Below are 16,432 nucleotides of genomic sequence, written 5' to 3' on the forward strand. Positions count from 1 at the left end.
TCCCTTCATCCAGGTCACTGGTGAATAAGTTGAACAAGACTGGCCCCAGTACTGACTTAGAGGACAACTAGATTCTGTGCTGCTGCTGACAACYCTCTGAGCTCTGCCTTTCAGCCAGTTCTCAATCCACCTCACTGTCCACTTGTCTAACCCRCACTTCCTGAGCTTATCTAGGAGGATGTTATGGGAGACAGTGTCAAAAGCCTTGCTGAAGTCAAGGTACCCAACGTCCACTGCTCTGCCCTCATCTACCCAGCCAGTCAKTCCATCGTAGAAGGCTATCAGGTTGGTTAAGCAGGATTCCCCCTTGGTGAATCCATGCTGGCTGCTCCTGATCACCTTATTTTTCCTCCATATGCTCAGACGTGACATGCAGGATGAGCTGTTCCAAGAGTGGAGGTGAGGCTGACTGGCTTCTAGTTTCCTGGGTCGTCCTCCTTGCTGCTTTTGAAGACCAGAGTGACAYTGGCTTTCTTTCATTCCTCAGGCACCTCTCCTGTTTTCCATGATCTTTTGAAGATGGAGGATGGCTTAGCAATAACATCCACCAGCTCCCTCAGCACTCATGGGTACATCCCATCAGGACCCATGGATTTGTGGATGTCAAATTTGCCTAAATATCTAAGCCTTTCCTCCTCAACCGAAGGAAAGTCTTCCTTTCTCCAGACTTTCTCTCTTGTCTCCAGGCTCTGGGATGCCTTAGCAATAGAGACTGAAGCAAAGAAGGCATTCGGTAACTCTGCCTTCTCTGTATCCTTCATCACCAGGGCCTATCAATGCTTTCATCAGCAGGCCCGTATTTTTCCTAGTCTTCCTTTTGCTACTGACTTATTTCAAGAAGCCCTTGTCCTTGACATCCCTGCCAGATTTAATTCCAAATGGGCCTTAGCCTTCCTCATCACATCCCTGCATRCTCTGATAGTATTCTTAYATTCCTCCTGAGTGACCTGTCCCTTTTTCCACATTCCATGTACTTCTGTTTGAGTTTTGCCAGGGGCTCCTTGCTCATCCGTGCAGGTCTCTTGCCCCTTTGATGGACTTCTTACTCATAGGGATGCACCACTCTTGGGTTTGGAGAAAGTCACCCTTGAATATTAACCAGTTCTCTTGGACCCCCTGCTTCATTCTAGGGCCCTAACCTATTGGATTTTTTTCAAGTAGGTCCCTGAAGAGGCTGCTCTCCTGAAGTCCAGGGTTGCGATTTTACCTATTGCCTTGCTTCCTCCACACAGGAGCCTGAACTCCTCCATCTCATGGTCACTGTATGGTCAAGGCTGCCCCCAACCTTCATATCTCCAAGAAGTCCTTCTTTGTTTGTTAGTACAATGTCCAGCAGGACATCTCTCCTCGTTGGCTCCTCTGCCACCTTTGTCCAAAAGTTATCATCAACATTCTGCAAGGATCTCCTGGACTGCTTGTGCCCAGCTCTTTTGTCTTTCCAGCAGATATCAGGGTGGTTGGAGTCCCCCATAAGAACCAGGGCCTGTGATCATGAGGCTACTTCCAGCTGTCTGTGGAAGGCTTCATTGACTTCCCCTTCCTGATCAGGTGGCCTGTAGTAAACACCCACAACAGTGTCCCCCATGTAAGGCTGCCCTTTAATCCTCACCCATAAGCCCTTGACTTGCTGCTCTTCATCCACCCCTAGGCAGAGCTCAACACACTGCAGTTGCTCTATCACATAAAGAGCAACTCCACCACCTTGCCTTCCTGGCCTGTCTTTCCTAAAGAGCACGTTGTTATCCATGACAGCATTCGAGTCATATGAGCTATCCCACCATGTCTCTATAATTGCAGTAAGATCGTGGCCCTGCAACTGTACACAGATCTCTAATTCTTCCTATTTATTCCCTGTGCTACGTGCATTGGTGTACAGGCATTTCAGAGAGCTAATTCAGCATGCATGTTTCCCAGGAGGGGTGCAAGAGGATCCTCCATAATCATGTCCTGTACGCGCTTCTGCGGCTGCATGCACCTGCTGCAGGCATCCCAACTTGTGCTTTTTGCTGACTGTCCTGTCTCTATAACTCTCCCCTTCCCCCATCTTTCCTACATGAATGTAGAGGCTGTGAAAGAGCAAGTTTCATCTGTGAATACATGGTAGGCTGTTTGCCCACCTTAAACTTCCAATAAGATGTCAATAAATATCACTGAATGTAAAAACCTAAAGACTGAGTCTGCAGAAGAGAGTTAAGAATGGAGATACACACACACACACACACACACACACGGCTATATAATAGCCCATTTAACCTTAATAGGAAGAAGAGAAACACCTATCCTATACAGAAGTATATTACTCCCTTACACGTATATGTGTGTGTGTATATGTACATGTATACATACATGTATACATATATATATATATTTGTAAGGGAGTAATATACTTCTGTATAGGACAGGTATTTCTCTTAATCTTTCTCCTACAAAGCTTAATTGGGCTATTATCCATTATAGAAGCTATCTGAGTTTGTTTATTGCTTAAGATGAAAAAATGTTCTCATCAAAGAARTGTTCAAACTGTACAGTACAAAATGTAACAGGTGATGCAAGTTAGAAAGCAAAGAGTTGATTCTTGTGTGAAAAGCTGACCTGGGTGATGAGGTCCAAGCACAAGGTATCAGTGATGATGTCRACACATACTACTGCAGTCAGCAGAAGCCTATGACATTAACTTAGCAGCAAGCCTCCGTTTACACCTTTASTGGCTTGCATTTCTGTGTGCCCTCCCTCATCCCTTTCTCCCCATTGCTTCCAAAGGTGAGCTGTGGAAAATATTGCAGAATGGTTGGCTGGGTGGAGAAGAGTTGTTTGTTTTCTGAGTAACTCGAAGTAGACGTGAGAGGAGCAAGGAAAATGCTGTTACAAGGAAGGACRATTATTACAACAATGCATTTGGCTGCTGGTGTGCTGAAGCCTTGATGAATAGTAAAAGCAAAGGGACTAAAGAACATCAGTTCAATATAGACTTGTGCTATATCATAACTTTAAGAAGTGATTGTGCTGTGTTTGCAGCCCGGAGTCCTAGAGGTCATGCATGATATATCTGAATTTTTGCTAAAGTATAAACCTGAATAACAGTACCTGTTTGAAAGMGACAGAGAGAAGCACAGCACCAAGCGGTGAGAGCTTTCTGCTCTGCAGGACTTTTTTTTTTGTTTCCATATTTGTAGGTGATCTCTTTTGGAAGAGGCCAAACTAAATCAAGTCAAATAGCTTCAGGTAGCTATAGATGTAGTTCTAGACATCAAAAATAAATGTTTCTACTGTCTTATTTCAAAGTTTTAAGTCTTTACAAAGTAAAGTAAAGGGAACAGCAAAATAACAAAGAAATTCCTATTTACAATGCATTGGAACCAGCAAGTGACATAATCCCCTTGTATTCACATGTCCAAATCTGGCAGGGGGCAGACAACTTTGAAAAAACATTTTTTTTTAGAAATCTGTACTACTCTAAAGCTTGAATATCACAGAAGGACTTAGCTCTCCAAGAGGAACACCTCCCTGCCTTGTGGTTTATTTCTCTTCCCCATGCATTTGTCATCTTTAACAAATTTAAGGATCAGGAGACAATTAAGTTAACAGCATGAGCTGAGAGTAGTGTGTTGCTGCTTTAGAGTAAGTAAGCTTTTTAAGTACAGTTTGTTTGAATAGGAGACATTTATTTTTACAATATTACTGGAAGTGACTAATGATTGAGGATGCAGGTATTTGGCAGTTTTTTACATTCTTTGAAATAATGGAGAAACATCATGGTTGTAAAAGGTGATGGCATAATAGGCCAGAAAATCATTTTTATTCACAAGTAGTTGTTACATTAKTTACAGATCAAGTTGCTGTGTACAGCTTAATTTTAGTGCTGAACTGCAGGGATTGCTCTGAGGAGTGAGAAAATAGTTTGGCTGGTGCTCTGTCACCAGTGGTAAACCCATTTCATGAAATCCCTCAAAAACTCTTACTGCATCAAATATCGAGTAATTATACTGCTAGGGTAAATCTAAGAGCCTTGGGATTCAGGTACTTATTATTATTTTTTTTAATTGAGAACAAGTCATTTCAATTTCATAAGAAACTTTTTTTCCATTGTTCAAAAATTCAAGATGCTCACATAAAAGAAAAAGTCTAAAAATGGAACATACTCTGCTCTGGGCCATGAAGCCTATTTTAGCTGAGGAAATTTCAGTTTTACTAGCTTATAAAACTCCTAATTGGAATTATTAAAGCTGAACCTCAAATGGAATACAATAATTTGCAGTGGGATTGCCTGGAAATTTGGCTGCTAAACACAGTGTTGTTGTCTCCCCTCCCCCTGCCTTTAATTGCTATGCTTCCAAACTTTGGTGTATTAGAAATTATCTGATCTGATTGTATAATTGTCTCTGTTCCTGGTCTGTAGTAAAATCACATGGATGCTCTTGGTTTTTTTGTTCTTTTCCTATTTTTAATGAAAGATAGGAAGTCTAAATAGGTAATAAAAATAGTTATATGATGTTCCACCTGGCCCATGTGTATTGAATGTTATGCTACTTGGCAGCGAGAAGTTGTACAGGAAGCAGGTAGGCTTCTTTTTCCCACTTTCAATACTGTCTTCCTGAGACATGCTTCTGTAGAGCTGAAACTGTTTCCTGGGGGATAGCTGATATTTTGGTGGCATCTAAATGCCTTGAATGAATTGAAGCCTTTTAGTAAGTGTCATTCAGTTAAGGTGTGTATTCCTGTTTGGTTTCCTAAGGTTAGGTGACTTGAATGTTTCCTCAAATGTTAGTTGTCCCAGAGGTACTCTTATCTAATAAAAGATGCAGTTGTGCCTGCACCAATAAAAATTAAGGACCTAGGATAGCAAAATACACTCTTCAATCAAGACAGGGCTTGCAAGTCACCCTCTGCCCATTCAAAGTATTGATCAGCTGCATCTCCAGTGGCCAGTGTGCGCGGGTCTGTGTATGGCCRGGCCATCTTATTTATTTTTTTAACTACAAGGTGGATCATATGTGAAGATACCCAGTGCCTTAAGCATTGGACAAATTCAGAGCAAGGAGCTGACCAAGTTTGTGCTTTGGTTAGTTTAGATGGATTTTAGTTGTGTTGTGTTAACACTTTGCATTTACCAGATTTTTCCATGTGTGGTTAGTGCCAGTTGTATTTTGCCTGATAATAGGAAAGATACAAATGCTTTATCACCATTAGGGCTGCAGTGGGTAGAGCTCTCTCTAATTTTTAATTTCTTCCTCCCTTWACCTCCTTGGGTAAGCTGGTCAAAGAACTCCTAGTCATTCTGAACTCTCTGTTCTACATGTAAAGTAGTGCAGGTAAGGATTGCTCATCAGCTTCAGTGATTCTCTAGGTCATATCTGTAAAAGGCACARGACTGGGCCTATTGCATTTGTTCTGAGGCAAGAGACTAAAAATGTATTAAAGCTTTAAAAAGCAACCTATTGTAGATACATGAAGGGTTGTCAAGTTACTATCTTGTTAATGGTGGGAGAAAAGAACCTGTGCACAGTCAGACTGAACTAATACTGCAGGCAAATCAAAATTCTGGTGCCTTGTTATTCCTAGCACGTTTTAATAAGCAAATAGCAGCTAAATAATGTATTGACAGTCAGGGCAATTACATATACACAGTTTAGAGCAACATAATGAGTTTGGGTTTTTTTCTTCCCCTTTTGGGATCAGATTAACTGTTGAAATAGTATAAATGGAAAGCCCAGAAACATGCTTTTGCAGGAAAAAAAAAAAAAAAAAAAAAAAAAAAAAAAAAAAGATGAGGTAGGGCTAGGAATTTGTCATAAGTAGAACAAGTTATGGATTTGCAAACGAGTACARTAAGTGGCCTGGCTCACAGGCACCCTGTGATTTTATTTTTGTGGCTCCACAGCAAAAACATGGCCTGCTTGTAGAGGTGGCAGACTTTGTAGCTAAGATACAACATTGAAAAGGGTGCTGTTGTGCTATCCTCACTGGCTCTTTGTACTGCTATTCGGGGGGAAGAAGTAGTCCAACTTTGATGTCTTGTATGCTCTCTCATCTTCTTCTGTCTTTAATCATCTTGTTTCCTGGAATGCACTGAGAAGCATCACYGTAAATGTGCTGTAGGGCTCTGGCAGTTTTGAAATCAGTGTCCACCTTGATCTCTGAATATAGCCTCAATCTGGTTGTTATAAGGATTCTCCTTTCCAAGCACTTGAGGCCATTCATGTAATGCCTTCTGCCAGGTAATGCTTGTTCCGAGTGCTGCGGCAATCTGCAAACAGTACAAATATTATCAATTTCTTGCACCTCTATAATGTACTTGTTTCATGGTAGCACTCAGAAGTCACTACCAGAAACAAGACTTCACTGTATAACCAAATGGCGGAAAGTAATCTCTAACCAAAGAAAATACTTGATTCCAGCTGCCTCAACAGGGCAAAATCCACCTGAACAATAAAAAGAAGATGAGGACTACATATTTGCACCTCTCTGACCAAGCAAGGACTTGATTTATCAGCAAAAGTCTGATCACTTGTTTCCTGTAGAATGAAAAAGATGTCTCCAAAAAGGCTTTTTAAAAATAAAATGTTAAGTATTACATGGAACTAACCTTGTTTTTAAGCTACGCAGCATAAAGGAAAATGGGAATGTATGTGCAATTGGCAAGCATACAATTCCACATTCCCTTAAAAATRTGTTGTCTCTTATGTAAATTATTTTATCAGTTATAGGTAAATATACCTATGAAACAAGCAAACAGTAAGTCATACAGCCTAATGGTAGTCTCCAACTTATTCCTCATGCCTATAATGTCTGTTCAAAAGTCATGAGGTCTGATTTTTTTTTTCTCCAAACATTTTGAAAGTATTTCAAAAGCACCACTTGGATATAATGCATAGGTCTCTTGCAAGTCCAAAGGAATTCAGGCTCCTAAAATCTTCTCATACCTCTGATAAATTTTCTCTTTGCTCTCCTATTTGGAAACCATGGGGTTTAGGAAAAAGAGGCCCAATTATATCTAGGCTCAAYGCTAACCAGCTATGATTTGCTAAGTTCACACCTGCTACTGATTGGCTTCAGAGCCTTTTTCCATGAAAACTGCAGAAAGTTGTTAAATAGCTTTTCCGCTCAGTAGCAGRAGTCATGTACAGAAGATAAATTGTGTCTGTAGTGCTGCCAAAATGAAAAACATCAAGGGGAGGAGAGAGGGGAAGAGAGAACAGCCTGATTCTCCTTTAACTAAGTTTTCACACCCTGTTAATGCATTTTTACTGTAGCTTCTTACCTATAGTTACACTTTACTTTCAATGCAAAAACTCGCTCTCACATTAGTTGTGATTATGAGGCTTAAATAGAGCTAACAAAGCTATTTTAATGCACCATTTTTGAATGCTGTGCTTTTGAAAGAAGCTGTAATGATGGGCCAGGAGACAAAAGCTTCCATTTATTCAGAGCTCACATACAAAGAGCCACAGTTGTGGGGTGGAAGGTCTTGGACTCTGGTCACTTGAGGTTTCATTAAACTAGCAGTGGTGTTGGGGCAGAAGGTAGATTGTGTAATATGGAGGTTTTTCCTAGTCAAATTTTCTAACATGACAAACACATTTTTCTTTGGGAAGCCTCATGCCAAAGATAGTTGTGACCCATCAGCAACAGAATGGTCCGTTCTGGCCCCTAAGGGGCCGTTACAGATCCCCAGGCCATCCCTAGTTTGTTTTAATAGGGGTGGTGGCTTTTTTTATWTTGTTTTCTTTTCTTTTTTAAACTATCTTTGCATGATGCAGCCTCTGAACACTAGAGGTGTGCTCTACACTGCTCTGTTGACTGCAGGGTAAGATGTGTATGCCTAGAATGTCCTAAACTATATAGGTCCAGCTCAGAGACCTATTTGTATTGTGCTGATGGTCTGGATAATTTAATCCCAATGAGCGACGTGGCACAGAGACGTGTTCTTAATTCTAGAAATTACTTTGCTTGYTGGTATTTTAAAATCTCAAAGAGCTCAATCTTTGAGAACAGCTACAATTCATATTGTTTTTTCAATTAATTTTTTGTGAAGGTAACAAATTCTAAGCAAATTTTTGAGGAAATCATATACATTCCTCACAGAGCCCTGGGTAACTGGGGTTGGGAGGTGGCTTTGTTATTTTAGCAGCTTCTGCATATCTAGTTTTTCCTTGTCCACTGAACTAGGGATGAGCGCACACTTCAGCAAAATGTAAATAAACAACTCATCTGGTATGTGGTGTTTCAGCTTTTTGCTTTTTTCTGGTTGGAAAGTCCGTTGCTATGACTTAAGAAAAGAGATAAGGGAGAAGCTAATCACGCTCCAGCTGTGCTTTCCTGCCTGTACATAATCATTAAGAATCTTCCAAGCAGCTCAAACAGGTCCCAGTTTGTGAGGCTTGCGGCTTTAGCATCCTCTGTGGAAACTGCATAAAGCAAGAAACAAAGTCAGTTATACAGGAGCCTCTTGTAATGCGCGGTGGTGCCACACAAACAAAGCAATCGGCTGCTCGTGAAAGAAGCGGTGTCCCTGAAGCCATCTGGCACTCAGAATGGTTTCCAGTGAGATTTTTTGCAGTAAAGAAGAGATGCTGGAAAAGTCTCCAGGCTCCTTGTGTAGTCAACGGAAAGAGAAAGTGAGATTTCTTCAGAGGACACCTGAGCAGGGATTCAAACAGCTTTGGGGAACAGCATCTCCCAGACAACCGCAGAGGGAACTTAGTAGGACCAAGTTAGGTATCTTGCTTTAAATTTCAAAAGTAAACGGTGTGAATTTCTTCCACCTATGGCCTAATTTGGGTGTTTTGGAAAACTCAGAGCTGTATTTTATCTTTGGAACTTAATAGGAATAAGATTATGCCGAGAATGAGTGTCTGCAACCTTCTGTTTTGTGAGTTAATAAAAAACCCAGGAAGACCCCGTTCTTCACAAGAAAATTTCAGTAAGAGAATGTAGCTCTGGGCTTGGCCGAATAAATGAGCATTTGGCATTTATCCCTTCTTTCAAGGATTTTTAAATATAAAATACTCTCTAGAGTGGGGGCTATGGGGAGTTTTGCTGCTTGAGTGTCCTAGTTTAGTCTTCGTCCAACTTGCGAAAAACAAAACAGCTCTAACAGGAGAAAYGGAATGTTGCTGTTTCTTTCTTCCCCCCACTCCCTTCCTTCTCCTTAAAATACATGCACAGTATTCAATCAAGAAGGTTCACCAGGTACGCAGCTGGTGAAATCCAGATGCAGGTATCAGACTTGCCCACTTGTGTATTGCTGTCCCTCCAGCTCACTCTTRGCACACAGGGGCACTGCAGTACTCATACCCCAAACTCAGAAGTTTCCCTGCATCTGAAACAGGACCTATGATGTCTATGCACTCCTTGGGATACTGCTCAGTTTGAATATTCATGAATACTTGTCAAGTGCTTTGAGAACTTCACAGAGAAGATTCAGTGAAAATGCCCCAAACCAGGTCTTCCCTATCATAKTTATTTGTCAAGCCATACATAAGGACGGGAGAATAGCTGCAGAGCTTGAAATAAGAGACTTCATTCACTTGACAAGCTGAACAGCATCAATTCTCTCCCACTAGGCAGAACTATACGGTATTAAAGCAATACCTGACCAGAGGCATTCATGTCAGTATAAAGTAAAACTTTTTAAAAAAAAAAAAAAAAAAAACTAGCATGAAGAGTGAATTGTTTATCCCTCTCAAGTGTACTCTTAAATATCACCCTATGCACACACTTCCCCCCTCCCCTTTCTTTTTATTAAGACAGCCACTCTTTCAGAGCAGAGTGCTATGTCTCCATCCAAATAGTGGTACGTTGGTAACAGCATCCTGTAAAGCAGCAGGAAAAGAAAAATGGACTTAAAGTGGTGGATATTTGGATAAGGCTAATTAATAAATCCTAGAAGGGCAATAACTCACTTGAAGTGAAGCATATCTACAGCTGGCACCTTGAGCGCAAGGGAAAATGCACCTATAAAAGCATTGACRTCATCCGAACGGCGGCAGTGGGAGGTTGTAACGGCTGTGGGATGCCAGCTCCGGAGGGAGTGAAATGGGGCTGGTCTGGCCMCCCTTGGCGGGATCCTGCAGCTTGGCACACCAGGAGCCGTCGGCTTGTGGYTGCCCTGAAGGCCTTTCTGCAGCTCTGCTTTGGGTTCGGAAGGAGCCGTGCCAGATCAGGACTTGCTGTGGTCACMTCTGCCGCCTTCCAGAAGCCCATGGGATGTGGGCAAGCGCACGGGGGAGCAGCTGTGGTCCAGCGAGCCTGGGCACCGTGCTGCTGCTGGTGGCTCTAAGATGCCTCAGGGCAGCCGCAGGGTAAGGAATAAAAATAGTACAAAGACCTTTTTTTTCCTCTCCGCTCCAGATTCTTCGCATCACAAAGTTTCCCCAGATGGTGGGGTTGGGAATGGGGCTCATTTCATCATTGTTTTCCCTCTCATTTCATTTGTCAAGTTTTCCCTAATTGCTTCATTTCAAAAGGCCTGCAGTAAAAAAAAGCCAAACGTGCCTTCTCCATGGCCTCCGGCTGTGAGCTCGCTCTTTCACGCAGCTCTCTTGTGGCACTGCCTGGAGCAAGGCAGGAGCTGCTGCTCTAACGGAGGCTCCTTTTTGAACAGGAGTCCCTTTTGCCTTGGCAAGGGTAAGCAAGCTCCYGTATTGCTTCAGCTGGCCTGCACAAGTATAAAAAATAGTGACCAAAGTGCTTAATTCGGCTTTGACACTCCTCATACTGTGCTGGTCTGGGCAGCGAAGAGACTGCACGGCCAGAAGCAGGGAACCAGCACCCTTGAAACCGTGTCCTTCACACTGCTACCTGGAGGAATGTGACTCCGCAGTCCCCCCCAGGGCTGCCCAGACCCAGCAAGTCAGGGGTTCGGGCTGCCTGGTTTGTCTGCAGGTTTGGCTCGCAGCAGCAGGTAGCACCATGCTTGTGGCCCCGTCTCTAAAAATAACCAGTGAGGAGCAGATGTTGCTTTTTTTGCTGCCTGGCAGAGCTTTCTGGCAAAGGGGGGGACAGGGACACTGGCTCCACTGTTGATGTGCATCTCCATCAGCTTCTCCCCCACTTTCTGCAATTTGTTTGCTCATAATTTAGCCAACCTGAATTCTTGCTCAGACACCCTAGAAGAGCCAGGATCAAAAACACGGGCAGCTGGGTTTACCTGTTGTCAAYTGGTTAAACTTTACAAAGCCATTAAGTTTGCCCGAGCCGTTGGTGGCTTGTGACACAACCCTGGGGCTCTTGCAGATAAGTCGCCCTGTATGGTTTAATTTTACGTCCCAGGTTGCCTACCTCAGGGTGGTGATATCAGGACCTTTGCTTTTAGGAGTTCTGGATTGCTCAATGCCTCCTGTTAACTTTGATACTGGGGGGTGACTGCAGCGCGGCTGCCAAGATAGTTCAGGTGAGACTTTGCTGGTGTTTGCCGTGCTGGCAGAGCACGAACCGCCTTGCGCGCGCAGCTCCGACGCAGAAAGCTTTGCACCAGCTGCAGCACCCGTGCTCAGACCCAGAAAAAGCATCATTTCGGCACCCCGCCGGGGCAGGCGGCCCCCCAGGGTGCCTGGGTGCTCTCCCCCACCTCCCCGCCACCCTGGTGTGACAGGCCCCGTTTTGGGGTTGGGTCTTTACCTGGCTGGGGTGGAAGCCGTCGACAGGCTCGATCAGCTGCCAGGGCTCGCCGCCCATCCGGCGCCACTCGGCCGCCGCTGCAGAGCAGGGGAGCAGAGAGGGGTTAGCAGCGGGCACGGRCGCGCGCCCCCCGCCTCGCCTCCCCGCACGGCAGCTCCGCGTCACCGCCGCCACCACGGTAACTCGTACAAAGCTGTCAAAGCCGGCATCGTGTGCGATCCCCCTTTCCCTCRGGGGCAGCGTCTAAGCCTTTTTTGTTATTGTTGTTATTATTATGACTTTTGATCCTTGGTATTTATGCAAGGAAGCTCTTTAAACCTAAACGACTGTAAAACAACTCACTTTTTCCTTTCCAGCCAAGGCTGACACCGTAGCAAGTACGGCCATAAATTATTTAATACTGATGTAACACTTTCGCATTTTCCAATTAGGTTGCATCTTTAGCAGAGTGAAAAAAAAAAAAAAGAAAGAAAGAAAGAAAAAGGAAAAAGAAAAAAGAAAAGATAAAGAAAACAGGGCTTTTTAGAGAAAGAGATGGTAACACAATATTCACATGGGCTGATAGCTTCAGGAATAGCATGTCATTTTCAGTTACTTTTCTTCTGAGTGGTCTTTTTCAACTCTAACAAAAAATAACCTTTTTGAATTGCATAAGCATGACATTCAATGCAAATGACGCTGTACTGTAAGCCCCAGAGCGWTCAGCAGAGTATAAAGCTTTCCCTCTTCAAAGGGTTATAGAATGATCAAACACTGGACGAGTGGATATGGCATTAGCAGGCTCTAAATTCAATAATTTCTTTTATAATGACGGATTAAGAATTCTTAATAGCATTATGCAGGCATCCTGTCAGGAGAAAAACGTTCTCCTTTCAAATACTACATTTTTGATTTAGACTCACTGCTGTTTGTTGGACCCTGGCTATTGTGTCCAAAAGTGATGTGAAAGTCCTCATTCTAGCTTGAATTCATAGATTTTAGTGGTAATATTCCAGTTTTGACAATAGAAACAGATACAAGATACTTAATTTAACACTAAAGTAACCTGTTTAAAGGCACAGAGTTTGGGGGCTTGCTTCAATTTTGCAACACAAGAGATATGTCACCTACCTTATCTTACACCGTGGAGTGCACACATATGTGCACATACACACACACACAATAYACGTAGGGTAAGCCTGCCTAAATTGTTAAGTATGATATTATATACTGAGTATGAGACTGTGTATGGTGTTTTACCTTGTAGAGGGACTAATGTCTCAATGCCAGCACAAGTAGATGAGCAAGTGGAACTCATTTGTATCATGATAAGTGAATTTGGCCCATTATAGTTGATCTCTGAAAGCCCTAGAGTAGTCCTTGGACAAACACACCCTTCAACTGGGTAAGTCCAGAGTTAGTCTTAACAGTGCCTGTTGCCTAGACTCGACTAGAGTCACATCCACATTAAGAAAAAGCCAAATTTCTCCACCTCCCAAATTTATCACACTCCTCCTTAAAGAAACTACTCAGTTTTTCAGCTAAAGCCAACATCTAACTTGAATGTCCACCTAGAATAGATGCTAGTGCCCAAATTTAATTGCAAGAAAACTGGGAGCTGCGATGTATATATATGGATATATATATAGATGCACAGGCCAGCCTGAAGTCAATGCACTGATCACAGCATGCAACCACTGCTAAATATTTGATGTCTGGAGAGCCTAAGGAGGGATTTGCAGTTGCTTCAGAAAGAAACCAGAAAAGTAGGTCAGCAGCCATAACTTGCTTATGAGCACACTCAAGAGCTGACAGCTTTACTGACGGGAAGATGAAGTCATTGGCTCCAGGGCTGCAGGAAACTTTGCAAAAAGTGTCTTTCAGAGCTGATGTTTGTATGTGCGTGTGTGATTTTGTTTACCTCATTTATTTAATGCGAAGTAATCAAGAACAGCAAATTATATTAAGATGTTTCTTTTCATGAAAGCAAATAAATTACCTAAAGTTAGCAATTTAACTTATTAAAGTAATTTGCCTACCCAGCAGGTAGTTTGTTCCAAATCTTAATGACTTGTTAAATATTAAGTAGCTGAGACARAATTCACAAACAGGCTTGGACATCCGGAAGATGTGCTACAATATCTAATTTGACAGTGGTGTCTACATCTCTGAGCTAAAGTTTTAGACAGAAAGACTCACCCTCCCATCATCTTTTATCTCCTCCTCCTCCTCCTCTACGGTCTGCATGAGACCCAGAACCAGCTCCTGAACTGGGTCATGCAGGATAAATAAGTTTGTGAATTTTGATAGGATTTGGCTACAACTGACTTTTTTTGGTGATAATCTTAGGTGCCTTGACAGCTGTATGCTTCCAAGCACTGGCAGCCACTGATGTGGAGGGGTGTTAGAGAGGCACATTTTGAAGTATTGCCAGGGTGTTTCTGTCCCTTCAGAAATTCCTGCTCACAGAGGAGGCCTCCATAGTGGTGGGGCTGGAGCTCTCAGCCCATGAGGAGAGCCCACGGGATGGGGCTTGTTCAGCCTGAGGACATGGCATCTCCAGGGGGGCCTGACAGCAGCCTCCAGGAGCTTCTGGAGGAGTCAAAGCCAGGCTCTGCACAACAGTTGCAGGACAGGAGGACAAGTGACACTGAAATGAGACAGCCTGGGTCCCCTCACACTAACAGTAGCAAAGAAAAGGCCTCTTTTTCCTTGTTTTTTGTTTTTTAAGTGCCAATTGCAGAAGGAAGTGATTTAGGTAATCCGCTTTCCTAATGACTGTTAAGATCACATAAGGAAGGATTTTGTAAGTTGGAGTTACAATATTATGTGGGTACTTAAGGAAGCCTAGGGAAGTTCATCACAGGAGAGATGTTTGTGCTTTTGCAAATACTGCGTCAGGAGAGGGCGGCTGTGTTGCTCGGATAGGAAAAGTGGCTGGGAAAAACTCACCGTCTGAGGCTCTGCTCATCCCAGAAAATGCAATGGGAAGCCCAGACAGTAATGTCGTGCATTATAACTCGCACAGGCCACCGGCACCAGTGCATATATGCTGTTTCTTTTCTCATTAACTAGCCAGAGAAGCTGCAGTGGATCAGCAGGAGGCATTTTTACCTGACGTTACTTCTCCACCTCCGTACTTAYACTGCCTACTTTTGTGATTCCTACTGCACATGGGGTTCACTCCAACCAACCCATGGTGGGGTTGGTGCCTTTACCGCTGCGTAAGGGTGGCCCGGGGACTGGGCCACCCTGCGGCACCTGGTGCAGATGGTGACAGCCAGCGCCCAATGCTCAACATCCAATGCCTGACACCCAGCGCTGATGCCAAATGCCCAACACTCAATGCCCAATGCCTAGCGCTGTGGTGCCTGCGTCTGTGAGGGACAGCAGGAAAAGACAGTTCACAGCTCCCCAGTGKCTCCTGCCCCACTCCCAAGTTTGCCCAGGTGGGCTGGCTATGTTGCTGTCTAGTTGCTACAGAGAGCTAACATATAAAAAGTGCTATTAGCAGCCCAGCACCAATGCCTAAATGCTTCTTGAGAGCAAAAGCAAGAGAAAAAAGCAWCTTACTTTGTCTCAGTGGGAAATCCATGTAGAAAATATCAAAGTTGCTGAATTTCTCAGATCTTGCTATTTCTTTTAGGACATTGGAGAGTTGTAACGCTCTCTGCAAAAAACAAGCAATTTAATGACAATTCATTGCTACTCACACTGCTTTGTATGAATTCAGCTTTCGTCACCGATGTGCAATCAGGAATTTGAAAGCTAATACTGCCGTTTTAACTGGGGGAAAGAAGGTGAAATGGACTTCATTATACCATAGACTTACACTGAACCTCATTAGCCTTTGGGCTTTCGGGAGATGATAGCTTATGATGCAAAACTTCACTGGAGACTGCAGTGAGCTTCACTGGATATAATAAGGTTAATACAGCATATAGTTATTTTATTAGACACTTCTTTTAGTAGTGTCCTCACTCCCCTATTGTCATGCTGAATCTCATCTTCAGAGGCTTCTTGATGCATGGGAGCCCTGTCATTTCCGTTCCTCTTAAAGAAAACTGAAACTTTTTGTACAGGGAAATTTTTCTCCTTTCCCATTAACCTTCCCGCTGTCGTGTTGTGAGTGCTAACACTTATCTATCCGGACCAAATTCTGCTCTCACTTGCCTTAGAATAAATTGCCTCCGTCGGACCTCTACCTAGCTCACATATCCAGTGTGATTTCTACAGCTGTAACAGAGATCAGAATCTCCTAAATATTTAACATGCACAGTTTGGATGATAACATAGACAATTAGTTTCAGACAGGAACTCAGAAGGAAGATTAATTCACATCCTGCAGACACAGGAATTGTTAATGGACAGAAGTTACATGGAATTTTGTGCATTGTTTGTACTAACACATTGGCTCTAATCCTGCAATGACTTAGCAAYGTGCTTCTTTGCCTTCTCTAAAGTCAAGAGGGAGGGGGCATAAAATGAAACACACATATAAACATTGGGAAATTTGAGGCCATATTTTTTACCTAGTGAATGCAAACATTAATATAATTACACACAGCCACGACACCTTTGACACTGTTTGACTACAGGCTCCTTTACATAGCTGCAGAGGGGGAAGATTAACATTTTGTAGCACTGAAAGGGAGTAAGTAAGTGCCTGATATTACGTGACATTCATTTCTGTAGCCAGATTTTTAGGGTGGGTTTTAAAAGACATCTCTGTTCTGCCTGCTCCCATTCATGCACTGAGTYTGGATGCTCCTTGGTCAGACCATCTGGCGATTAAGTCCACAGAAATGTGTCTGAGTAAGATTAGCACAAATCC

The 16,432-nt window shown here is 43.1% G+C and overlaps 1 protein-coding gene across 1 annotated transcript in view; it reads right to left on the reverse strand.

Moving 5' to 3' along the window:
* Positions 1-3,756: 3,756 nt before the first annotated feature.
* The window catches only part of AOAH (acyloxyacyl hydrolase), an 87,205-nt gene continuing 74,529 nt past the window's right edge, over positions 3,757-16,432 (reverse strand). The window contains exons 20-22 of the mRNA XM_085309145.1: positions 15,172-15,268; positions 11,620-11,696; positions 3,757-6,244 (exon numbers count right to left, since the gene is read on the reverse strand). Coding sequence (XP_085165271.1) covers positions 6,116-6,244; positions 11,620-11,696; positions 15,172-15,268 — 303 coding nt within the window. The 3' untranslated portion in view covers positions 3,757-6,115. The remainder of the gene's footprint in view (positions 6,245-11,619; positions 11,697-15,171; positions 15,269-16,432) is intronic.

The sequence above is a fragment of the Rhea americana genome, unplaced genomic scaffold, assembly GCF_003343005.1.
Source record: "Rhea americana isolate MKP2758 unplaced genomic scaffold, rheAme1 scaffold_291, whole genome shotgun sequence".
Lineage (NCBI taxonomy): Eukaryota > Metazoa > Chordata > Aves > Rheiformes > Rheidae > Rhea > Rhea americana.